This window comes from Mustela lutreola, chromosome 18 (genome assembly GCF_030435805.1).
Source record: "Mustela lutreola isolate mMusLut2 chromosome 18, mMusLut2.pri, whole genome shotgun sequence".
Taxonomy (NCBI): Eukaryota; Metazoa; Chordata; class Mammalia; order Carnivora; family Mustelidae; genus Mustela; species Mustela lutreola.
The window spans coordinates 24,508,930-24,536,827 of record NC_081307.1 but is presented as its reverse complement, the minus strand read 5'-3'; the positions used below and the strand labels follow the sequence as shown (position 1 = coordinate 24,536,827).

At 36.0% G+C, this 27,898-nt stretch overlaps 1 protein-coding gene across 2 annotated transcripts; it reads right to left on the bottom strand.

The window, feature by feature from the left end:
• On the bottom strand, window positions 1-27,898 carry ERI1 (exoribonuclease 1). 2 transcript variants are annotated; one of them, XM_059156077.1, is made up of 8 exons: window positions 27,629-27,898; window positions 25,238-25,450; window positions 23,073-23,251; window positions 19,345-19,555; window positions 15,702-15,785; window positions 14,274-14,383; window positions 12,147-12,261; window positions 1-3,073 (listed from the first exon to the last, which is right to left on the bottom strand). In XM_059156077.1, exons 3-8 carry the CDS (start codon window positions 23,204-23,206, stop codon window positions 2,831-2,833), a joined length of 897 nt encoding a protein of 298 aa, XP_059012060.1. In that variant the 5' UTR covers window positions 23,207-23,251; window positions 25,238-25,450; window positions 27,629-27,898; the 3' UTR covers window positions 1-2,830. The 2 variants fall into 2 exon arrangements, with proteins under 2 accessions (XP_059012060.1, XP_059012059.1); XM_059156076.1 differs by lacking the exon at window positions 25,238-25,450.

Genomic DNA, 27,898 nt, shown 5'->3' with positions numbered 1-27,898 from the left:
TCAAGAGGCTATAACAATCATTTATGTACCCAGTATTGAGCACCTAAATATATTAAACAATGATTAACAGATCTGAAGACAAAAATAGACAGCAATGCAATAATGGTAGAGGATTTCAGTACTCCACATTTAACAATGGACAGATCATCCAGATAGAAAATTAACAAGGAAATAACAGATTTGAGTGATACTTTAGACCAAACGAACCTAACAGACATATACAGTATATTTCAACCAACAGCATCACAATACATGTTCTTCTCAAGCACACATGGAACACTCTCCAGGAGAGATCATATATAAGCTCATGAAATAAGTCTCAAAAAATTAAAGAAGACTGAAATTATATCAATTATTTTTCTGACCACAATGGTATAAAACTACAAATCAGTGACAGGAGGAAAGCTGGAAAAGCTCACAAATATATGGAAATTAAACAAAACACTTCTGAGGAACCAATGGATCACAAAAGAAATCAAGAGAACTCAAAAAATGTCTTAAAACAAATAGTACATATACAATGGATTATTACTCAGCCATGAAGAAAAAGGAAATACTACCATTTGCAACAGTGTGAATGAACCTGGAGAGCTAAGTGAACTAAGGTTGATGGACAAAAACAGGTGGTTGCAAAGCGTACAAATTTTCAGTAATAAGAAGAATAAGTTCTGCAGATATAATGTACAGCCGTGTTGACTGTGGTTAATAACAGGGTATTATAAACTTGAAAGTTGCCTAGAGTAGACCTTAAGCATTCTCACCACCAAAAAAAAAAAAGTTGACTATATGAAGTGGTGTGATCTTGATAATCATTCCACAATATACTTCAAATCATCACATTTGCACTTTAAATAATTTAAATATGTACACTTACATTTGTCAATTATTCCTCGGTAGTTTTTTAAAAAATGAGAACAGTAAAACATCACCAAATGAAATACCTGACAGCCAAAAAGACGTTGACAGCTTGTAAGGCTGAAGATCTTAAAAAGAAATACAGGAGGACTTAGGTACTTGGGTGTTGGTACTTGGGTTATTTCATAAAAAGGACAAATTGGTGCAGAAATTAGAAGTCTGATTTAAGTCTGATTATGTGTTGTTACACGAGAAGCAATATTTCCTTGCCATTTTCAGATTTCTCAACTGCAATTTCAGCTGTTAAGTAGCAACTACAGAAGCTGGCAACAGATAATTAATGGTTTTGCTGGGGCATGAATTTGATTTCTAAGGTTAAGGTGGCTACGTGGAAAAAAATCGCCTAAAAAGAGTGCTAGTGGACTTCCTGGCATCCACATCTCAACAGTGATTTGCTGTTCTCTACAGCTCTGCCTGAGCCCAGCAACTCAGTAAGGATTTGAAGGAAATTCTTTGAAACTTAACAGCAATACTTTACAGTATATTTTATGGTACTATTTAGGATTCACAAAAATCTCAGCATACATCCATTTCACCCCCAAAGTTTACTGCATAAATATAAAACATCTAGATTTCCTTGTTTTACTATAATCCATATCAGTTTGTGTAAGGGCATCACATCCCTTGTGCCTTCTGTTATCCACTTGTTAGTCTTTATTCTTATTCTACAACTACCACTCAAAGGCAAAATTCATTCTTTTTACAGCACTGGGGAGAGAATTCCCAGACCAAGAAAAATGCCTCCTTTTTTCCTATGCACCAAGGTTGGAAGCCTCTATAAAAGTCATTTAGTTAATATGTAAATCATTAAAATAAAGTAGCATCACAACTACTAATAGAAAGGAAAAGAGAAGAGGCAAATTGTTCATGAAAGCTATAGGGGGAAATTCAATTCAGAAAATATTTTTAGCATCTAGGTAAGAGTTTTGCTTTTTCAACTCCATAAACCCACTTATGTTTTTAAAATTAGTTAAGAATTAACTATCAAGATTTAGTGGTCACTCACTATGTAAAATCAACCTTTAATAAAAACATTAGGTGTTTAAAAGCATTATTTGACTTTATTAACCTTACTCATAATGTTGAATACAAATGCAAAATTAAGTGGCAACCCTATTCTTAGTCTATATCAAAGCATGGTCTCTTAGATTTAAGAATTAGGGTAGATGTATGTCACAAGAGGGAGGGGAATCAAAAAATAAAGTCCAAAGAAGCCCAGTGATATGTTTATGTATGATAAAGTCTGAGCTACAGCCCTTATATTCCTTTAAATGGTATTTTCTTCTGACTTTCCATTAACCTCATCAGTAACTGACTTCTTAACAAGACCCTATAATCTACCACAAGTCTTCCAACTACAAATTGAAAAGAAATGTAGGCAGATATGTGTACCAAGTACTTTATGAAATTCACCATGCACAGCTGAACTTTACATACAGAATTCAAAAGTCAAAAGGACTGTGATAGTCTTAAAACCCAAAGCCTAGATAAGGCTTTCCAATCTTTCCTGCACTGTAAGAAATGACTTGATCTAATGATGTTAATGTAGAAATACATTATATATCCTAACATCAGTAAGATATTACATTCAAGGAGAGCGCCAGTAAGCCTTTGCATTTTAAAACCAAAAGGAACACGTCTTGGACACCTTAAATTAAAAAAGTCAATTCTAAGCAGGAACTGTTACTGTGTAACAAATACTGCTCATATCAAAAGTGCTGGTGACAAAAAATTCAATATGCCCTCCCCACAGAATCTGTTCACACATATTTATATATAACTGTAGTAAGATTGTAAATGTTTAAGGTGCTTAAATATTGCACCACAGGACTAATTCAATGAGTATTCACCTGCTACCTCTTTGTAGCAACTCCAGTTAGAGTGAATGATCTGTGGGCAAAGGGCAAAAATGCTGTTATTTTCTAGAATGCGGCATTTGTGGAGCTGGAGTGCCCTCTATTGGTAACGAAGAAGACACACTCATTAGCTGTCCTGCGTGCATTTTCTCATTAATTCGGAGTTCACATCCATCTTGAAGCATTCGAACTGCTATTCGGGCAATGTTCTTAGAGTCGTCAAGACCACTGTGAGGCCGCCCATCATAATCCATTCCTAGCTTTTCAAGCATTATTGTCAATTTGGTTTGGCTTCTAGGAACCTGGAAAATAAACAACTTAGTAAATAATTCTTTAGTTTTCTGTAAGCCATTGTGAAAAATAAGAAAATAAAAATTAATGGTAACAGCTAAAGTTAGGCAAAGGGCAAGTACTCTTGGACAAATGAAGCAAATAAATAACTTAAACCTTCAGAACTTTAAAAAAATTCTCAAGTTATAAATGAAAATACATATAAATCGGTAGAATCCTCAAGACATCTAAAAGGTTTGCAGTTCTGTAATTTGACAAATCACATTTATGAAAGGAAATGTACTGTTCTGGACATCTAAGTTGAAGCTCTACCATTTTTTTTTAAAGTAGGTTCCCCGCCCAGTGTGGAGCCTAACACGGTGCTTGAACTCACAACCCTGAGATCAAGACCTGAACCAAGATCAAGAGTCAGACACTCAGCCAAGTGAGCCACCCAAGCACCCCAAAGCTCTATCATTTTAATCCAAACATTCTTTTCCATGGTATTTTACTATAATGTATTACAGTGTATAATACATATACATATACATAATACATATACACATATGGTGTATAATGTATTGACAGATTCCTTAGACAGATACACCAAAAAACAAACTCCAGCCTTTCTATGACTAAAGATAATGAAGATCCAGCATGAAAGAAATTATCATGTGGTGTTCTTCAACCTATTTAAACACCGGCTCCAATTTGGTAAATGTAAAAACCTCACTCCCCAAATTCCAACATGCCCCTCCACTTTCGAGAACCACTATTCTACCAACTGTACATGTTAAGTTTTACATTCTGTAGTTTGTATAGCTATATGTCACCTATACACCTTAGGGTCTTGGTTTCTTCATCTGTAAAATAAGACTAACAGTTATACTCTCTATTCACTGGGTTATTGGGAGAATCACAAAGCAAATGATATAAAAGCACCATGATAAAAATTAATAATTATCCTAAACTGTAATACCATAATGCATTCTGGTCCTTTCATTAAGTATCACCTAGAAAAATGTACTTTTCCAACATGTTGGACAACTTAGGTCAATTGGACTATTCCTAGACACACACAACCTACCAAGACTGAATGCTGAAGAAAACAAAACCTGAACAGACCTACAGTAAGTAAAGAGGACTGAACTGGTAATCAAAAACCTCCCAACAAATAGAAGCCCAGAACTTGATGGCTTCGATGATGAATTCTACAAAAACATTTAAATAAGTCTTAACACTAATCCTTCTCAAACTCTTGCAAAAAACTGAAGACGAAGAAACATTTCCTAAATCATTTGATAAGCTTGGCATTATCCTGATATCGAGGTCAAAGACACTACAAGAAAACTTGAGACCATTATCCCTTAAAAATATTGGCATAAAAATCCTCAACAATACTAGCAAACCAAATTCAGCAGCATATTAGATGAATTATACACCACGACCAAGTGTGATCTATTCTTGGAAAGTAAGGATGGTTCGACATACAAAGAATAATCAATGTAACAAACCATATTAACAGAATGAAGGAAGAAACACATGATCACCTCAAATTATGCAGAAAGCCATTTGACAAGATTAAACATTTTTTCATGATAAGATACTCAACAAACAAGGAATAGAAAAAAACTACCTCAAAATAATAAAGTCCATATATAAAAAAATTTAGAGTGAACATCATATTCAATGGTAAGAAGGCTGAAAGCTTTTCCTCTAGGATCAGGAACAAAATAGGGATGCTCACTTTTACCACTTCCATTCAAAATAACGTCAGAAATTCTAACCAGAACAAGTAGGCATGAAAAAAAAATAAAAGATCTGAATCGGAAAGGAAGAAGTAAAGTGATCTTTGTTGGCAGCTATCATGATCTCATATGCAGAAAGTCCTGAAGATTCCACCAAAAAATTGTCAGAACTAATAAGCAAAGACAGCAAAGTCACAGGATACAAAATCAACAGAGAAAAATCAGGTGAATTTCTATAAACTAACAATGTAGAATCCAAAAAGGAAATTAAGAAAACAATTCCATTTCAGTAACCTCCCAAAAAAAAAAAAAAATTTAACCAAAGATGTGAAAGACTTGTACATCAAAAACTAAAAAATGTTGCTGAAAGAAATTAAAGACAGTATAAATAAATGGGAAGACATCTGTGTTCATAAATTGAAAGATTTAATATTGTTCAGCTATCAATCTAACATAATCTACAAATTCAAAACAATCACTAATAAAACATTAACTCAAAATGGATCAAAACCTAAACCTAAGTCCAAACTATAAAAGTCTTAGAAGAAAACCTACAGGAGAAGTTTCATGACACTGGATTTGGCAATGGTTTCTTGGATATAACACCAAAAGCAGAGGCAACAAAAGAAAAACCAGATAAACTGGACTTCATGAAAATTTAAAACTTTTGTATCTCAAAGGGCACACTATCAACAGAGAAAAGCAGCCAACAGAATGGAAGAAAATATTTGGAAGTCATAGATCTGAAAAAGGATTAATATCCAGAATATATAAAGAATTCCTGGGTGCCTGAATAGCTCAGTTGGTTAAGCATCTGCCTTCAGCTCAGGTCATGACGCCAAGGGTCCTGGGATTGAGTCCTGGCCTTAGGTTCAGTGCTTGGTGGGCAGTCTTTTTCTCCCTCTCCCTCTACACTGCCAGTGCTCATGCTTGCTCTCTCAAATAAAATCTTTAAAAAAAAGGATTCCTAAAACTCAACGATAATAGTTTAAAAAAAAAACAAAAAACTACTTGATTTCAAACTGGTCAAAGGACTTGAACAGACATATCTCCAGATATGTACAACTAGCCAATAAGTTCACAAAAAGCTGCTCAACATTACTCATCATTCTGGAAGTATAAATTTATACCACAATGAGATACCACTCCAAACCCATTAAATGGCTATTATTATTATTTTTTTTTTTTTAAAAAGGGCAAGAAAATGGAAACTAAGTGTTGGCAAGGATGCAGAGAAACTGGAACCCTTGTGCATTGCTGGTGAGAATGTAAAATGGTGCTGCAGCTGTGACATGGAAGTTCCTCAAAAAATTAAACACAGAACTACCATATGATCCAATTCCACTTCTGGGTATGTACCCAAAGAACTGAAAGCAGGGACTCAGTTATTTGCACACCCACATTCACTGGAGCATTATTTACAACAGCCGAAAGGTGGAAGAACCCACGTGTCTACAGAAGATGAAGGGATAAACAAAATGGGATATAAATCTAATGAAATATTATTCCACCTTCAAAAGGAAGGAGCTTCTCAAACAATGGAATTATTATTTAGCTTTACAAAGGAAGGAAATTCTGACACATGCTACATGTCTGAATCTTGAAGACACTATGCTAAGTGAAATATGCCAGGAACAAAAGGACAATATACTGTATGATTCCAGTTACATGAGATACCTAGAATGGTACAATTCAGAGACAGAAAGCAGAATGGTGGTTACGAGGGGCCAAAGGAAGGGGGAACAGAGAGTCACTTTTTAAAAGGTATAGTTTCAGGTTTGGAAGATGAAAAAGCCCTGGAAACAAATGGCGGTGATGGTTCCATGACAGTATGAACGTTCTTTTTGACACTGAACTGTGTACTTAATGGTTAAATGGTAAATTTGTTATGCATATTTTACCACAAAATGAATCAGAGTTAACATGAAAAGTCCTGGACAGTGCCAGCAAAGTGATTAACTCTGTTAAACAAAGACCAATTCACTCAATCATGTCTAAAATTTAATAGCTGTGTGAAAACCTGGATAAAGAACACATAAGCTTCACACTTCCTCTGGCCTGGCAAGGAAAAGTTCCCGGCAAGATGCCTGACTTGAAAAGTGAATGGTAGGAAAACAGTAGGCCAAAATTTGCTGAGTGGTTTGAAGAAGGGCTACAAAAACTAGCCTAGACATTTTCATTACATAAACCAATTGAAGAAATCTCTAGAAGACCCTGTAGAAAACATTTAACTTCCAGTGACAAGATTCTTGGATTTTGAAGAAAATTAAGTCTTTGGAAAAATCACATTGCAAAAAAAAAATAATAATAATAATAATAATAATAATCTGAAATGTTCACACTTTTGCTTGGGCTTGGCAGTGAGAAAGTTATTTGCAAGTCTCAAGACCTACTGAAAGCCATCTGGAAAAACTGTAGAAAATTAGTATTTTTCTTCCCATTGAACACAGAGTACAGCTAGGTTAAAAAAAAATAATAATAAATAAACTTTCTCAAAATCTGCTCGGCCACAGAACCTGACTCTGAAATGAGCTTTGTAATGTAGAGTCTGATCATACTGTAGAGATGAGATTTACTCATCTGCCTTTAGAATAGCTGCAATTTCTGCAAAAGAAGAGGGTCTAGTCACTCACAGAAAAGCAATGAACATTTTTCCATAGCTTTCAACCTTTTGTATGTGTAAATGAGCCTCTTATTTAACAAGATGAAGAGCACAGGCAGAAGTTGTCTGTTTTCAGTGGAAAACGAAATCCATTGAGACCTTACCTCAAATCCAACCCAGAACTGAGTATTTGTACAGGAAAATAAAAAGACAAAAACAAATAACAAAAACAAACATAGCTTTCACCTTCCCAAAGCATATTTCATTCTTTACTTATACTTCAAAAATGACATTTTAATGCATATACAGAACTACTAAAGAAATAAACATGTTTGTATAATTTTGTAAATGCTGAACCTACATTTGAGTATGATCATGCCATAGATAAGTAAGTTTATTTCCTAAAATCTGGTATAAAATTGCATCTGTAACCTGTATTTTTATTCATATTGTTTCAGCTTACTTACAGAAAAATCAAACCCACTGTAAGTTTAGGCCAGCTATTAAAGAGAAAAGTATTATGCTTGCCCTGTAAGTTTCTTAAACTTATGAAAAGGATAGAGATAATTTCAAATTTAATGATCTATCTCCACTCCCAAGAAAGAGTGGGTAAAAAGTCATTTCTATAGTTTTAAAAAGGAGAAAGAATACTTTGTACATACTGAAGACTATACACTGGTAGCATACTATACAGAAAAAAATTGTGTTAAGACTTTTAGGCCTACTTAAATCAGGAAAACAAAACAAAACAAAAGAAGGCAACATTTTAAAAAGAAAAAGGTTACATTTCCTCAACTTCCACTAACTGGCATTAAAGTTGATAACCATCATGAATACAGGAAAACCATATAGAAAGAGCATCCTATCCCTTCTGAGCAGAGAGACCCTGCTTCTCCCTCTGCCTGCCACTCCCTTTGCTTGTGCACTCTTGCTCACTCTCTCTCTCTCAGGCATAAATATAATCTTTAAAAAAGAAAAAAGAAAAGAGCAGCCTAATAAATTGGTCAACATAAATAGATCCACCAAAAAAAAAATACTATATTCAAAAGAGCACTTGACAATGTTATTGTCTTACTAAATATCTACAACTTTCTGAACACTCCATGTATTGTGATGTATTGTGAGCTGTGGATGTTTTTATGCAGACTTAAAAATTATTTTATGGCTTTATTAATTATTAGTAATTATCCTTAAAATAAATAGAGTTAAAGGTTTGAGAAAGACACCCTAATGTAAGAATGCATTGTTGTCTGGGAGGTATAGTAAAAAAAAAGCAAACCTAAAGATGACTGAGCCCCTACAATTTACATGAAACACAGAGGATTTGGGGCACCTGCATGGCTTAGTCTTAAAGCATCTGCCTTTGGCTCAGATCATGATCTCAGGGTCCTGGGACTGAGCCCCACATTGGGCTTCCTGCTTGTGTTCCCACTCTCGTTGTGTCTCTGTCAAATAAATAAATAAAATCTTAAAAAAAAGAAAGAAAGAAAGAAAGTAGAGGCATCTGAATTAATATCACAGGATACAATTAGCAAAATCCAGACTGGGAAAATGAAAAAATGGCTCCATTTCTTTCTTTCTTTTAAAGATTTTATTTATTTGTCAGACAGAGAGAGAGAGAGAGCACACATGCAGGGGGAGTGGCAGGCAGAGGAAGAAGCATGCTCCCTGCTGAGCAATGACCCCCCCCCCTCCCCACCTTTGTGGGACTTGATCACAGGATCTTGGGATCAGAACCTGAACCAAAAGCAGACACCTAACCGACCCAGCCACCCAGGCATCCCCAAATGGCTCCATTTCTTAAAAAAATAATAATATTAAATTGCTAGAGAAAAAAAGGAGGTGGAAAACAAATTTAGAGATTAAAAAACTTAAAAGAGACATGTCAACCAACTTTAAATGTGTGGACCTTATTTGGATCCGGATTCAAATCACAAAAGGTAAAAGGAAAAAAAAAGAGGTGAAGGGAATTAAGAGGTATAAACCCCAGTTATAAAAAAAGGCAGGGGAATAAAAAGTACAGCAATATAGTCAATAATAACTGTAACAATATATGCTAGCAAACGGTAACACATTGTGGTGAGCATGGCATAATGTAACAGAATTGTCCAATCACTATGTTGTACGCCTGAAACTAATAAATGTCAACTACACGTCAATTTTTAAAATTAACTAATTAAATTTAAAAAGAAAGCAGCTATAACCACTTGATGGTATTAAGGAATTATGGTTGATTATTTTCTAAGTGATGGTTATGTTTTTAAAAACGATTCCTTGTTTTTTGGAGCTACATAATGAAATGTTTACAGATCAAAGGAAATAACATTTGAGGGGCGCCTGGGTGGCTCAGTGGGTTGGCCTCTGCCTTCGGCTCAGGTCATGATCAAGCCCTGAGTCGGGCAGTCTCTCTGCGAGGTGGGGAGCCTGCTTTCCCCTCTCTTTCCGCCTGCCTCTCTGCCCACTTGTGATCTCTGTCACATAAATAAAATCTTAAAAAAAAAAAAAAAAAAAAAAAAGGAAGTAACATTTGAGATTGGCTTCAAAAGAGTAAGGAAAGGGAAAAGTGGGTAGAGAGCAGATGAAACAAGGCTGGCCATGAGCTTATACCTATTAAAACTGGCTTGTTAAAACTGGGTCATGAGGGCTTATTACACCTGTCAACTTTTGCATATATTTGTAATTATCCATAACAGATTTTTTTTAAAAAGATCACAAAATAAGTGAAAAGATAAATTCACAAAAAAGGAAAAAAAATTTACCAAATATAATCAAAAGACTATTATCCAAGATAAATATCTATAAACAATCACAAATTATAATCTACAATTACAAAAGGACAGGCCACCCAATTTTTTAAAATGGGAAGACTTAAACAGGGACTTCACAAAATAAATTCGAATGACTAAGAACCATAAGAAAACAAGCTCAGGCTCCAAGTCATGAGTAGTTAGGCAAATGCAAATTAGACCCTTAATGAGATGGGTCTAATTCACCAGATATATAAACATTTAAAATGTCTGGCAATACCAGATGCTGGCAAAGATGTGGAGCAATTTTAAGTTCATCCACTCTTCTGGGGAGAGTACAAATCAGAAAACTATTTTTGCATTACCTAACGGCAATGATGCACATATCCTATGAATAAGCAATTCTACTAGTAGGTTTATACCCTGGAGCAATGAGTGCACAAAGGAGCCAGAAGACATGTGCAGGAATGTTTATAGCAATACTGTACCTAAAAGTCCCCAAAATGGCCAAAGCAGGACAGATAAATAAACTACTATGTATTCACACAATGAAATTCTCCACAGCAATAAAATAAACTAAGCGTAGCTACATACACAACATCAACAAATCTCAAACATAATCTTGAGAAAAAAAAGTAAAATGAACAATATAGCCAATACAATGTTAATTATACCATGTTCAAAAAGAAGCAAAATTAAACTACATAGTATAAGATAGACACATAAATATGAAAGCTTTAAGGAAAAACAAGAAAATGATTTCCATGGAAGTGTGAACTATATGGGGGGGGGGGGGGGGCGGAGGTGGAGGGCTCTGGGAGAAAGGAAAGGAATTAAGAGAGTGGAACTTACAAGGGATTTCACTTTAAAACAATCAAACTCCACTTTTCTGAATGTATATTTCTCAGCTTTAAAAAAATGGGAAAATTACAAAAAATGTTTTTAAGGGACAGTACCTTTTCTCATGAAATTACTTTAGGATTTGCTTCACCAAGATGAGGGTGTAAAAGAAGATGACACAAAGTCTAAAACATGACAGAGAAGTAAGGAAAGAATCTCTTAGGATGACTTTAGAAGAAGCCTGAAGAACAAGTAGTTCAGATTAGAACAGAATTAAAAGCTATAGGAAGGTAGCCTCCAAGGAAAAAGGAAAAGGAAAAAAGGAAGGAAGGAAGGAAGGAAAAAAGAAAAGAAAAAGAAAGAAAGGACAAAGAAAGGAAACAGACCACTGAGTGTTTTGAATACGGAGAATGATTTCCAGATTGAATGGAAAGTAACAGGACAAGAAAACAACTGAAGGTGCTTATAAAAATCTTGGGAGAAGTGGTGAACACTCTCCATTGCTACAAGAATGTAAGCACTGATAATGATTTGCTTATAAAGATAATGTAACTAATTAAGAAGACACGCAGAGGGGAGGACATGCAGGTATGATGGCTTTCATACAGAGCTAAATATCATCTTCCATTGTAGGACTCCATATATAACTTAAACTGAAAATTCAAGAAATAGGATAAACATAAGTATGAAGGTAAATACTGGAAGAAATAGCTACAAAAAGTTCAAAGTGTTTGCCTCAGGAGGGTAAGGAGAATAAGGACCAGTACTGGTGAAGGCCATAGTGGATGAAGGCCATTTTTCATAAGCTTTGTAGTACTACTTTAAAAATTTACACTACACTTATATATTAACTTTGATAAAATTAAAGTTCAGTGGGGAGCATTTGTTCCACAAACAATTCACATACTGAATACCTCCACAATTTCAAGCCTCTCTTAAAGATCATGTACTTACAGTTAACCTATTCAAATAATGGTAACGGATTAAAAGAAAAATAGCTCAACTTCCTAAATTCATATAATCATCCTGGTGTTTGGATTATAAAAACTTAGAACTAAAGTATATGGCCTTTTCCTGTGAAGAGCACCTAGTAAATCACAACTTAAAAGCAAAATGTAATAAATTTATCATTAAGAGCAGTACAATCAATAATATAGAGAAATTTTACCTTGTAAAAGTTTCCATATGACTTTCGAATATTGATCCACTTTTTAGCAAAAGGAGGATATTTGAGCCTGCTTAACCGGCACTGAATGTTCAGGAACTTACTCATATCCCATGAACTTGTAAAATCAAAAACAGGGATAGAAAAATGATAAAATAAATGCTCTACTGTTCTACTGTTTTAAGTCATTCTAATTGTTTTTTATTTACATGTCACCTCTCTGATATTCACACACATCAACAAGCTTACAAAATTAACCTACTTCCAAATTACTAATTCAAAAATAAACAACAAAGGAAAGTAGAAGTCAGGTATATCAAACTTTTTTTCATAAACAAATCTTACTAGGCTAATCATGATCACTTGCATGGTTCTGATTACTTGGGCAGACCTCTATCTTGTTAATTAGTTTTTCACAATCCTAAAATAACACTGCTAAGCTTACTTTTAATGCTAGATATATTGTATTGGGAAGTTTTTTGAGGGTATGCTTTGAAACAAAATAAAACAAAAAACAAATGAACAAAATATTTGAAAGACGAAAGCAGCTGGTATTAAATGGTGAGAATACAATTTGCTCTGTTACAACGTTATGTTTCTATAACACTAATCAACTTACATAGTTAAGTAGGAAAATACTGATTGTATAATATGGAAATCATGTTGGTTCATACATGGTTTTTTCCTAGGGAAGGGAGGTAACACAACAGCCGTACAAATTATAACCTTAGCAGGAAAGAAAAAAGTTCTCAATTCAGCTGCTACAGTGCTGAGAGTACTTTCAGGTATATTTTTTAAAAAATTTAAAAACGAGTGCTTGTTCCCAGGATCCTACTGCTTCTGTGCATTTATAATATCCTCTGAGGTAACTTCTCTGAACTCTGAGCTATCCGAATTATTTCTGGAGGTATGAGCTATGTCCCAGAATGTGAAGAATCACACATACATAATTTATAGAATCACACATACTGTGTTATGACAGAAACACCTATATACCTGACCAGGAACATTGCTCATTCACATTTAAAATCAACAGATTTCCAAAGAGGTCCTCCAACAGTGTTCCCAGATTTCTATTTTTAAACACAATTATAATGTGACTACACTCAATGCTTTTTTCCTATGTAAGGGTCACTAAACTGCAAGTGATATAAGAGATTTAAGTGACATCTCAGTTTTAGTGTATAAATCTGTCCAGTTTGAAAGAGAAGCTGATCGGGACTTCCTTCTCCAATCTTAATAGCATCCTGGTATAGGAGTTGCCCTGGCACAGTGCCTGTAATCCTCGTTTCAATCCTCCCGATCTTTCCTCTAAGCTTTCCATCGAACGAATGTTTCTGAGCACACGTTCTGAGTCCAGACTATAGGAAGCGTTAGGGAAGACAATCAAATAGCAGAAGCTCTTACTCCTAAAGGATTTTTAATCTCCCTGCAAACAAGTCTTACATAAAGTTTAGATATCAGAATACTTAGATGGCAGCACAAATGGCTCAGATATACAGACTATAAGACATCAAAAAAAAAAAAAAAAAAGATGATTAGTGTGAGTTGTAGTATGTGGAGTAAAACAAAAGAAGGGCTTTGAATAATAACACAGTAGTAGGAAAGGAAGAGAGCCTTCCAGTAGAGAGGAGAGCATAAGTATGTGCACAGAGAAAGGATACACCACGTGATTCATGGCCAGCATGCACAGAGTGGACAAGAATGGCAGGTGGATCAGGCTACCCAGGTGGGTGGGTTAGCTGAGAGAACGCTGAAAGCCAGACTGAAGAGTTTGGACTTCTTTGAGCAAGGAAGTGTCACGATAAAAACTGACTTTAGTAAAGTCATTTTAGTTTTACATAGTAATATTTACTTTTCCCTAGGACTCTAGTTCTGGATTAAACTATTATCATTCTTTCCCTCCTCTTTTTTTTGATCCTTAGGATGCAAAGCTTAAGTAGAAAAAAGAAAACAACACAAAGCTGAAGTGGAAATAAGAATGTGAAAGGAAAAATACGGTCTCTTGTGGGAGACCCCAGAATTATCAGAAAATTTTTTTTGTGGTTATTCTAAAAGTTAAATGGATATGAACATCTTTCATCTTTTAAAAAAAAGTAGATAAAAAAGATAATTTTCCTAAATACTCACCCATCTGTCAATATGCAATATTTATACTTTGTTCCTAATTCCTTCAATTTCATCCAGTCAATTACTTTTTTTAGTACCTGAGGGAAGGTATCAGCTCTGTCTACCTGATCCTGAGGATATAAAAGTAAAATTTATAAAAATAAGAGTAGCTACATGTAGTCCTGCAAATACCCAAACAGAAACGTTGAAAGGAAAACGAAGAGAAAGTCTTAACTATGATATTTTAAACACTACATGATTTCCTTAGCTGAGGTCCACCTAACATTTCATTTTTAAAATAATAAAAACTTGTTCCCAGCCAGGCATTAGGGACACTTTCAACTGAAGTACATAATCCTCCCAAAATTAAGATCTGTGGTCATCCCCGGTGTTTCTTTTCTTTCTTTCTTTCTTTTTTTTAAGATCTCAATCCAGTGGCTTACTATTTCTCCAGAGTGGAAAAAAGGGAAATCTCCCTGCTAAAAACCATGGCCCACTAACATGGTCTCCCTATCTCAAAGCTCAGATCTTTCCGCAGCAGATGACACACCTCTGCCAAACTGATCTTCCTAACTTGATCCATCACTTCCATACTTAAAATCCTCCAAACATCCCCCAAGGCTTTCAGGATAAGACACATGGACTCTTCATGGTATGGCCTCCCTCTGCCTACCATTTTATTTTCAACCACTTTCTTACCAGCCCGTACACAGCAGAGCGATCGATAGTGTACACCCGAAATGCCTCGCTATGCTTTCCTGCCCACTGACCTATCATGATTCAGCCCAAGTTCACTAACTTGAGAAGTCTGACACTAGCCAGCTCTCTATTTCCTCTGCCATCAGATACCCATAATACCCAGATAAAACACTGACTTGTCAGTCTTCCTAACCATATTGTCACCACTGGTTTAGTGTGTCTGTCTTCCTGATTATAAATTGTTGAGTGAGCCAAGGAGATTGACTTGACCACCTCTGTATCCCCAGTACCCTGGCAACTACTGTAGTAGGCACTGAAATACTTGTTGAGTGAATGAGTAAATGAATAAAGGAACCAAATTAATGAACAAAGACCAATTAGAATACAATAAAAAGTCAGAGACTTAAAAAAAAAACATTAAACTATGTATCCAGTCAGGTTATAAAGAGATACATTTCCAAACTTCCTCTCCAAATCCATCAAGGTAACACTTGGTTTACTAATGATCTAAATAAATACAACCTTTAGTTTCATCACTACAAGTCCTTAAGAGGAAAGGCTGAGAAAGATTTTACCGGGTATAAAATTTGCTTTTCTACTTTTTTAACAGTATAATCTGAAAAATCTTTACCAAGTAAGGAAAGCACCATATTAATTTGTTTACAATAATAATGATTTTTTTAACTATGAAATAAAACCTAATTTCAGAACTTCTTTCAAACTCTAGAAAAAGGAACATAGAATTAGAACCTGAGTAATTCCAGTTAGGTTGATGCAGAAATCAGAAAGTTGTGTGTTAATCTCTGGTCTCACATACTGCTGGAATGTATCTTCCTACAAGGGAAGAACAAGGAGAACAAGTTAAAGTATTTTCTATGACTTCAGAAACAGGACACAAAATACATGAAACATTAAGCTACAGAAGACTATAATTTCATAGGTGCTCATGGTATAGCCCTTTCTAGAATTTTAACATTTTAAAGATAATTCTCTGGTCCCAAAGCACTTTAATTTTAATTACTTCATAGTTTAAAAAAATTTTAAGAGTGGCACCTGGCTGGCTCAGTCGTTAAGCATCCAACTCTTGGTTTCACCTCAGTTCGTGATTTCACGCGTCATGAGATCCAGCCCCAAGTGGGGCTCCGTTCTCAGTGAAGAGTTTGCTAGAGATTCTCTCCCTCTGCCCCTCTCCCCACTCACATGCGCACACACATTCTCTCTCTTTCAAATAAATAAATCTTCAAAAAATAAAAAAAAATAAAGATGGGGTGCCTGGGTGGCTCAGTTGTTAAGCAACTGACTTGTCATTTCAGCTCAGGTCATGGTCGCATGGGTCGTGGGACTGAACCCCATATCAGGCTCTACACTGAGCATGGAGCCTGCTGGAGATCCTCTCCTCCTGCCCCTCCCCCACTTGTGTGTGCACATGGGTGCTCTCTCTATCTAAAATAAATATATCTCAAAAAAATTTTTAAGATAAGGCAAGTGTCTAAAAGCAAGTCTTCAAACCAAAGGTTAAATATTTTCTTGAAGAGCAAAATGTTGATAATTTTGCTCATAATATTTGAAATCATAAAGCTTAATAATGCAACCTCAACTTCAAGTTACAGCTTTTTAAATAATAATAAATTCTTTGAGGACATGCCAATCTTTGGTTATAGAAAATTAGCTCTAGATTACTACTCTCTCATTTTCTCTTGACTACTCCTTATTTTTATATTGATTCTAATAAACTGAATACTGAATAGTCAAAATTAAACATGAGATGGAGTAGTTTAAAGGATGATAATATTATATTTCTGTAGCAACTTTAACCTCTTCGAGAAGCCTTCACGCTTGCCTTCCCATCTTACAACCACGACAACTCTATGAACTCGTAGGCCAGTATTATCACCAAGCTCAGATCTCAAAGTGCGAATTTTCCTCTAACCTAATACTGCCTCCCTAAACTAGAACATGCTAAGTCACTTGTTAAAACTTAATGAAAATTTCAAAGCCTAAAGGCAGCAATCATTAATACCAGGTAGATGCAGAGAAAAAGTCAAAGAATATTTTTTGTGACAGAAAATTTAAAAAATTAAGAGAAGTAAATGTTTTATTTCCCAATAATAAATTCTTTCTTCACACAAGTGTATGAAGCCAATGAGTTATAAAGATTATGATTATAAAAGAGCAAATTTAAAAAACAAAGAATGTTTGAACTTCAAAAGTCAGATGCTCTTTATTTACCAAACATGCTGCAGAAGGAAAAATTTTACTTAATTGAATTTCATAGATAAATGGAAGCTTTATCTTTTTAAGTATCAATATTTTTATGATTTTCAATGAAAACCTTTCAAAAAGATGCTGCAACTTCCCTTACCAATACAGGCAGGTAATATTAAACACACTATTAATAAAACTTTAGTCAGTATTTAACCCTTTTATCAGAATGATATAGAGAAGAACTATGCACTTGTTGACCAAATATTTAGCAATAACTTAAGTAAATTACATAGTAAATTAACAGGTGATAAGGGTTATTAAACATTAAAGTAGAACAGGTAAATGGGATCAGAAAAATGGGGGGGCGGGTTCAGCTACACTATTAAATAGGTCATCACCTTTATGCAGAAGGTGAGAACTAAGAAAGGCCTGGAAAGAAGAGAGGGAGGGAGGAACTAGCAGCAAGACCTCTGGAGGAAAGGAATTAGAACTAAAGCCCTGGAAGGTGAGGGGGTAGAACAGGCCTGGCATTTCTGAGAAATAGCAAGCAGGTCAATATGGCATGATCAGAGGTAGGGAGAAGATAGCTCATGTTAAGGGAAATGGCTTTTACTGAGTTAAATGGAAAGCCTCTAAAGGTTTTAAGCAGAGAGAGGAAATGATTTGACTTTTTTAGGATCACTCTAGCCACTATGTTGAGAATTGGCTGTAGGAGGCATGGAAGGAAACCGAGACCAGTTTGAGGGTGAATGCAGTAAATCCAGACAAGAAATTATGGGGGCTCAGACTACAGTCACAGCACTGCAGTTAAGTGGCTGGGGTCTGTATGTATTCTGAAGGCAGAGCAAACGGGAGTTGCTGTTGGTCTGGACGTATGATGGGAGAGAAACAGAAGTCAAGGATGATTCCTCGGTTTTGAACTGAGTAACACTGGAGACAAATCAAGAGAATGAGGTGTACTGATAGTCACTTGCAAAAAATGTTTCAAGGAAAGAGTGGTCTCTTACACCAGGACTTAGGTAGAGATCCAAGATGACACTAATGAGTGATTTTAATGGAGTGATGGGATTGAAGACTGGATTTGAGAGAGAATGAGAGGAAACAGCAGTAGGTACCTTTTTCAAAGAACAAATGAATAGGGTAGCTGGCAGGGAAGTAGCATAGAGTGAAAGCTTTTCATGGTGTGAAAAGTAACAGGTATGTGATGGGAACAATACAGTAGAAAGCAATAAATCATTACTGTCTAAATGAGAGAAAAGAATTGCAAGAGCAATGTCCTTGAGTAAGAAAGAGAAAGTGAAATCTGGTTGAGTTATACAAGATTATTACCTTCACAGCTGTCATTTTTCCTTTTAATTTATTGACTTTAATCTTCTTTGGACAAGAAAATTAAATTAATAGTCTGATTATAACTAAGAGGCTCTGAACAACACTACGAAAAAGATCTATGCATTTTAATACATAAGCCTTTTTATACTTGCTCCCAACGTGTTGGTGCCAACTGGGGAACAGCACAGAAGTAACTTCTGGATGGATGAGATGCTAATACAACATTGCTCAGATTTTACACGGCAAAGAGTAGTGTCTGGGGAATTCCTGCTGACTTCCTGAACTAACACTGCAATGACAGCAAGTACGTAAAGCACATACATTATAGGTCTTGAGGCCAAGGTTTAGGAGTGTCATCGCACCCTAGACTTCTCACTAGAAAGATGGCCAGTTCTAAGTTGAAAGGTGATTTCCGTAATTTGCCATTTTTAGAGATCACAGCATACAGTCATCTATAGCACCGGTTCTCAACCCAGACTGCATGTCAACTAAGAAGTTTAAAAACATGCTGATATGAGGGGTTCCACCACAGGACAACTAAATCAGAACCTCTGGGATGAGGGCCAGGCATTTCCCCCCACTCCCTAGGAGATTCTGACGGCCAGCCAAGAATGTGTTCCAAGCAAACGGGAAAAAAAAACACTATAATTTTAGCTATTAGAAAAGGAGAGAAGTAGCCTCTGAAATTATTTCATTACAGCTTTTCTATCAATCAAGCTGATACAAAGTACACAAGAGCAAACAGCCCACTTTAGAATTCTCATTCTAGCTTTAAAATAGCAAATGAGATGCCTGCTCTACTGAGAACCCCAGGAGAGTTGCTGCTAAGAATAAAACTGAAATACAACAATTCACTTACTATTTCTAAGGTATGGGTATTCAGTAAAACCACAGGAAATTCAATTATTTCATGTATAAATTCAGGTGGGTTGCCCTCTTCACAAGTGGCTTCGAAATCAATGATACAAATGTAGTCGTAGTAGCTGTCAGCACAACTGCCCTCTTTCAACATGAGCTTCTGCTTCTTGTAATAGTTTTTCAGCCTTTTCTTTAGCACATCCTTTACTCCTCTAAGGAAAGAAGAAGAAAATGAACTCTCAGGTGAATTTTACAATCACGAATCTGAAGTCTTATCTGCTGGCACTGTGTGGAACACTGGCAGTCGCAGCACAATTTAGCAAACATTAGGTAAAATAAATGTAAAGAAAGCAAGACTTAAGGCTAAATTAGCAAAGAATTAAAATCAAAAGTAATACAGCATCAGTATTTTCCTTCCCAAGTAACTTTTCATTTTTGTAGTACATAAGAGCTTTCTCCTATTCTAGTATTTCAAACCATAAGCCTTGTTAGCATACACCACCTACAAAGCCGCATTGCCCTATACACCAAGATGATATACACATTGCAAAAACTGAAATTAATGTTGAACTATTCTATGGGCCAAAACACATATTTCAGAATAAGAACATTCAGGTATATGGAACATTTATGTTGTCTCATACCTTTCTTTTGGCTTTTATAGGTTAAACAACTAAGATATTCAAATGAATATGAAAGCTCTATGAGCTTAGTATGTAAAGTTGAATGTCTATTAGCTACTTAACTAGGAAAACTCATTTAGAAGATATCCTAGTATAAACCACTTCTAGAAGAACTTTGTCATACCTTGTAGGTTCTTAACTGGAAGTAGGTTTCTTCATGTACCATGAGTAGAATTTAATTCAGGAAATTATAGGTATTTTTAAAATATATGTCTCACAATTGGTGGGTGGAGAAAGGGTTGCTCTAAATAGATAACAATGGTTGGTAATTGCGGTCATGTTCTTCAAACTATATGTACTAAAAATTAAAAGCCATGACTGTTGCTGACTTGTTTCAGTGTTACTTGTTAGCGTCCTTATATTAACAGCTCATATATACAAAATGGCAGTAAAAATAAGCAGATCTAAATTGCAATTAGTGCATAGCAACAACTCGGGAATTTTGGTCACATCACTGATTAGTGACTACTAAAAAAAATTTTAAGCTTTTATTTTCCTTTCTAAACTACCAATGAAAAGGAATCCTATTCATGAGAATACTGACAACCAAGTGCTTTAAGGCAAAATGGTTTAATATGTTTATTTGCTTGAGATTTTCTAAATTACCAAAATCTAGGAGGGAAATCCCTTAAGCCCCTTCATATTAAGGTACTGTGAGTGACCTCTGTGTCATGGGGCAGCTCTGGATTCCTTCGTCTTAATTTCTCTTTCTTTCTTGGAGAAGCTGCACTTACTTTAAGGGGTGCCCGCAAACCTAATGGCAACAGGAACAATAACCAGGTGCTCCAGGGAGAGACTTGTCGCCTTTAATACCTCCTTTGCCATCCACATCCAAATAATCACCACTTTTGCCAATTCTAACTCAGAAAAGAATTCAGAATCTGCTTCTCCTGAATTGTCTCTGGTGTGGCTCCCATGAGCTTCCTTCCCTAGACTCTGTCAAATGCTTCTAACGCCACAGCCCTCCTTTTCATTCTTTACCCCACTTTGAGAACTATCCACTAATGCCACTTTCCTGCTATATAATACCCTGAGTAGCTCCCTTGTGCTTATACGTTAAACAGACTTCGGCATACAGTTCCTTCACAATTTGCCTACATCCTATCATTTCTGTATCATCTTCAGATGCTCCCACTCCCCACGGTACATCGAACACTGCAGACAAAACACTGCATGAGCCACTGTCTAATATGTGATACACTTTCTTGTTTTGTAACTTTGGTCATACAACAGCTGATGAAAAAGCAAGATTATTTAGCAGAAAACATACCTACAGAAATTAGTTTTGAATTCCTTCTGCCTCAACTACCCTCCATTCCTTTTCTGTATGGTCTATCAATTCAATCATCACTCCTGAATTCCTAAGACAGACTCTCTTCTTTATTTGCATGCTGTGCTCGGCCAGACCTCCAACACAGCACTGGTCACACTGTCCTGTGATTGTCTGTGCGTGTTCCCAAAAGACTGTCTGCTTTCCAAAGTGGGGAACGTACATATCCATTTTACTTTTATAACTTTAATGCCCAGTGCAGTGCTTAGAAATCAGTAAATGCTAGTTGAATAAATGTACAAACATATAATTAGATCTCTAACTGCCATGCAAGGTCACAAGTAAGCAAGTGATCTTCACTTCTGGAAATGACAAAAATTTTGCTCAGAAAATTTTCACAAACTATATCTTCATCATAGAGTCAGGGGGAAATGAAGTAAAATCTTTCTTCACAAGTTATATGTAGACAATCTAAAAGGGAAAAAAGTACGTGTGTGCTCTTTTGAAAAGTAGTGAAGCTCTATTTCAAAGCAAAGAAGAGGAATCTTGCCTAAAAGAGAAAAAGGATACAGGGGGACCCAGAAACAATAACTTTTATTGCATGCAATAAAAAATAACATTTACTGCATGCAGTCAATTTTTTTTATCAATGCCTGACAACTGAATTGTCCATCAAAAATAAGCATGCTTTGGGGCACCTGGGTGGCTCAGTGGCTTAAAACCTCTGCCTTCGGCTCAGGCCATGATCTCAGGGTCCTGGGATCAAGCCCCGCATCGGGCTCTCTGCTCAGCGGGGAGCCTGCTTCCTCCTCTCTCTCTCTCTCTCTGCCTGCCTCTCTGTCTGCCTCTCTGCCTATTTGTGATCTCTGTCAAATAAATAAGTAAAATTAAAAAAAAAAAAATAAGCATGCTTTTCTGGATTCCAAAGTTCATTCTTACCTCATGCCCCAAGTTGAAATAAAGTGATTCAATTTGCAAAAAATTACTAAAAGCTGAGTATAGGGGGCATCTGGGTGGCTCAGTGGGTTAAGTCTCTGCCTCAGCTCAGGTCAGTTCTCAGGGTCCTGGGATCGAGCCCCACATTGGGCTCTCTGGTCAGCAGGGAACGTGCTTCCCCCTCTCTCTCTCTCTGTCTTTCTGCCTACTTGTGATATCTCTCTCTCTGTCAAATAAATAAATCTTAAAAAAAAAAAAAACTGAGTATGTATACATCTCACTGAACACCCCCCCACACACAGAATTTGCTAAGCTATATTATTTTCTCTTTTAATATACAGTTAAACATAGATATACTATCATTCTGCATACTTTCAGAAACTAAAACAGAAAAAAATATTTCCTGGTAAGTGATTTTTTTAAATTACCTAGTTTCAAAGAAACCCTCTTTATAAAAATAACACAACATAATACACACACACACACACACATCTCCAATCGCATTAATGAGATGTAATTAACCATCAATCAAATGAGTACTAAAAAGATTTAAAATATATGTAGTAATAAGATAGCTACTCCTACACATTATTGGTAGATTGTCAAAATATTCAGACTTCAACTCAGCAATCTTAGTCTATCACCTAAGAGACTGTCAGAAGTAATCAGAGTTGCACATAAATATACTTTAAGAATATAAATTACAGCTGTTATCTGAATTGTTAATAATGACGATCTCTTTATGGTAGGATTATAGATGACTTAGTTTTTCAGTGTTCTCAAGATTTTCTACAGTGAACATGTACTACTTTTAAATTTTTAAAAAGTTTTTTTAATTACCTGGTTTCAAGCTTGAATTCTGAAAGTTTAGCTCTGAGTTCTTCCTTACTCATTCTATTAATGCATCCATTTGTAATAGCAATCTCTTTGTAAACTGGGTCACTGAAATCACTTGCACTGGAGGTAATGAACATAGACTCTTTTGTTTCTTGGCCATCGAATCTACATCGTTGCTTTTTCTACCAAAAAAAAAAAAAAAAAAGGTACAGCACATAATTAATACAAACAACTTAAAGATTCAAACTCCTTAGGCCTACTCATGCTACAATGTGCAATGAAAAGTACACAGAAAGAAGAAAGACGTGTTTCCAATACAATTTACCCTGCTGTTCTAAGTCATGAGATATCTTAAAGGAAATGAAGCTAAGTAAAAATAGCACTGGTATTGGGAGCACTTCAAAACAGAGCCCTAGCTGACCATTTACTAGCAGCAAGACCTTGGATAGTTACTTATTAGCCTCTGATCTTCAGTTTCCTTATCCATAAAATAAAGAATAATAATAATAATACTATTCCAAGTGACACTTGGCATTTGGTAATGGTAAACAGCATTTAAACAAGGTTATTATAGGGGTACCTGGGTAGCTCAGTCAGCTAAGCATCTGACTTCAGCTCCCCTGTGTCCTGCTCAGCAGGGAGTCTGCTTGTCCCTCTTCCTCTGCCCCTCCCCCCCGTAAGCTCTCTCTCTAATAAAGAAATAAAATCTTTAAAAACTGTTTTAAAATAAACAATGTTATTATAAGGATTAAATGAGATTATGTATATCAGCTCCCAACACCATACCCACTGTGCAATTAATGGAAATTTTATTACCGTATCATAGACTATAGAACAGACCTTTTCACAAATGACAATCTACAATTTACAAACAAATTTTTAAATGACCTTTTACAGCATTATGCATGTGTAAGTCAGTGACTTCCTGAGAATTTTTTAAAAAAGATTTTATTTGAGAGAGAGGGAGCATGAATGAGCATGTGTGAGAAGGGTAGGGGCAGAGGGAGAGAGAGAATATCAAGCAAAGTCCTCCACTGAGCACAGAGCTTGATGCAGGGCTTGATTCCACAACCCTATGATCATGACCTGAGCCAAAATCAAGAGTCTGACACTGAAGAGACTGAACCACACAGGTGCCCCCACAGAAATTTTTAACCTGACTTCATTTCACTAACTTAACAGAAATTGCCCAATATAAAAACAAAATGGGCTAGATAGAAATCTAGCTCAAAACTTCCTAGAACCCAAAGCAAAGGAGGAAATATATTCGGTTTCAAAACACACAATTTCTAAAACTCACATTGTACCAATTATTCAGAAGAACTACAGTTACTGTATCATAAATCCTCCCTCTTTCCTTAAATCAAAATCTTTGTATAAAAAAAATAACTATAATCACTCCACAGGTAGTACCAAATTATTAATATGTTAAGTAACAGAGTTCCATTTATAAGTTAATTATTTTCCAAATGCAATGTCACAAATATTAGGTATATTTCAGAATTTCAAAAAGACTTTGGAACTTACCATTAATCTATTTTAAAATTTGTTAACTTAGTTATAACTTACCACATTGTCCCCACATGAACTTTAATGACAGATTAAGAAGGGATAGCCATGGTCAGGCCAAAGATCCTGACTTAGCACTAATCCTAATGGTCAGGAACTACTTCCCACTCAAAGTTCTCAATTTAGTATAACACACATTTACTAGAAATGCAATGCTTGGTATTATGCTAGATACTCAAGAATTACTTCTATCTCGTCAGAGGAAGATATCAGCAATCCCAATATCCGAATTGTCCATAAATAAGAGTAACTATATTGAAGTTCCTTGTTGACAAATTCTTTAAAAAGCTTTATTACACTGATCTTTGACTAAAGCTGAGGAAATAACTAGCTTTTGATAATATGTTAAATTTATAATACCTAGCTATTTTATCACTAGAATCTAATCAAGATAATTTATCTTGTGTCTTTAAATTTACATTAAATTTTAAACTTCATCTTCAGTCAGGTTAAAATTTAGGTCAACAGCAAGTTAACAGTTTGTCTACCAAAACAGAAGGCTCAGTCAATTTAAGCAAATTTACTCTTTGGCTAAGTCCTCTCTCTCTGATTCGCCTGCTTAATTCTTATCTAAGATTGTAGCTACAAAAATTACCTACAAAGAACACTAAGACCTCTTATAAATTTGCTATAAATCATGGTTTCCATAACAGAAGATCTGCTTCCTCTCCCAGATCCAACTCTGGCTCTTTCACCAACTCTGGCTCTTTCAGTGAAGCTCAGGGCATCGGGGTCCAGTTCTCAGTGATCAGTGCCTTCTCCCAAATTTAAGCTCTACACTAATGGTTTCCAAAGGTGCTGAAGTCAATCCACTAAGGAGCAGAAAGAAAATATTAAAAATCTCATCTGTATTATTAATCTACTAAAATGCATAATTAGTTTACTAAATAATAGACTGATACTAAATAATGCATGGATTGATATACTAATACATAGATTGATAATACATAGATTGATACTAAATAATATATAGATTGATACTCCCCAATGTCTATGTCCACCTGAAACACTTCACATAAAGTCCTGGACATACAATGAGGAAAGGGTGGACAGATTCCATAGTATGGGGAGGAATATTCACTTTCGGTGTTGTGGCATTCTGCAATTTTCCTGTATTCAAGTAAATGGCTGTATAATTTATATTATCCCAAATAAGAAGATATTTACATTATGGAAAATGATTATAAAAATCTTTTATACCAAAAAGAGGCTTACTATCTTGTCTTAAGTACTTAAAAATGTTTTTCGACTTCAAGTGACATATTTTCATTTAAAGGCAGGTATTCCAAAATTGCTGTCATTTTCTGTGATGAGAAAGGGATTAATAGTTTGAAATTCAGAAGATTCCTTTTAACAAACACAACTTGTTATTTCAACATGAAATAAAATATGTTTTAATAACAAGATAAAAAGAAACTTTTCTCTGTGGCAAGAACATTTTTAAAATAGTTATTTGGGGAATTTTTTCATTATTTTATTGCCCAAAACTGCATTACCCACAAAACAAACAAAAAAACTTCTGCAACTACACACACAAAAAAAGACCTTAGAAATATAATTTAACTTGATTAAAATTCTTCCAAAAGAAGAGTTCTGATGAAATTGGAACCTACTTGCTTAAAAATATAAAAAATGCAACCACTATTAGTTTACAAAAACAATGGATATTAGGGATAATGAAAATGTACTTAGCTGAGTTCCAACAAAATGCTCTGAGATTGAAAAAAAAAACTCTATCACCATTTATTAATGGTATCCAACAATAGGTTTTCAACAAATAGGAGTCACTAAAACCAATTTGGAAGATAGATCTAAGTTTTAAGTCGCTATATCTCAAAGTTTTAAGACTTTCAAATATAATGAAGTACAGTCAATATTTCTAAAGCAACTTACATGATGAAGATCTCAGATTGAAGAGGGAGGTGGGTGGAAAAGTGTTTCTTTAGAGAGAAGGGGCCTGGAAGTTCTCTTTGAAAGTAGTATCTTAAAGAGAATGCAGTAACTATGCAAAGATCCCAAAGAAGCGCATGCAGGGCAATGGGAAAATACAAAGATCCTTAATGAAAAAGACCATCCACCATAAAAAAACAAACAAACAAACAAACAATGAAGCCAAGAGCTCTGAGAGCAAAAGGGAAGAACTGTGTGAGATGAATTCAGCACTGGCGGCCGGAGCCAGGTCTTGCAGGACAGCAAACTGAAAACTTAGGAAGGGAAGAAACCCAGTCAGATTTATGTTATTAAGATCATTCTAGCCGCTATATGAAGACCTTAACCAGATCCAAGAGCGAGAACAAGGACACCTCCTGCAAGTACCCATTCTAGGAAGTGCTCAAAATACATTCCTGAAATGAAATAACCAATTTTAGTATTATTTACAATCTGCAGCGCTGGTCAAACAGTAACTTATTATCTCTGTCCAATAGGACGAATAAATAAGTTTGAAGGCCGTCTTCACAATTTTGCTCTGTAACTAAGATCTACCAATGATCTGTCAAAATCATTATGGAAAATAAGTCACACGATAGGTCGATATGAAATTGTAGCAAATGGGCAAAATCTCCAACTAACAGGGACAACCACCTTCCGTGAAGTCTGGGAGGCCAAGGGCTTCAGGTCTTAAGAAATGACATACCTAGAGCACAGGGTGCGCTTTTTAAAAACATAACCTATCAATTACCTCTAAGGGCTGGAGAGAATGACCACAGCGACAGCGCGCACAGAATATCAGAGCAGAATTCCCAGCAGAACTTATTAAAAAAAACCCAGTTCACACACTTCTCTTCTTGACTATTTCCTCACATCCCGAGGGTAATTCCGGCGAGAGGGGGCTCAGTGACAACCATGGTACCGGAGGTGGGGACAGGGAAAGCTGCCGGGGCTGGGGTGGAAGGGCACGCAGGCTGAGGTTGCTGCGGGACACCCTCGAAGACAGGGACGCGGGCATATGGAAGGGCCGGACACCGACTGCCGGGCGCGGGCGGACTCACCTCGGGATTCGGATGCCGCGGCTCCTCCCCACACTCCGACCGGGGCGACTCCAGCCGCGCGGGAGCCACGGCCTCGCTGCTAGGCTGTTTGCTCCGCTCATGCTCCATGCCGGCTGTCACGTAAAAAGAGAGGGGCTGGAGCCCGGCACTCGCTCACTCACTCTCACTCGGCCAAGCCCGAAAGCCTCGCCTTTCTCCGTTGAAAAATTACCGGGCTCGCGTTCCCGCGGCGGCGGCCACACAAACTCGAGCGGACACCTCCCACTTCCG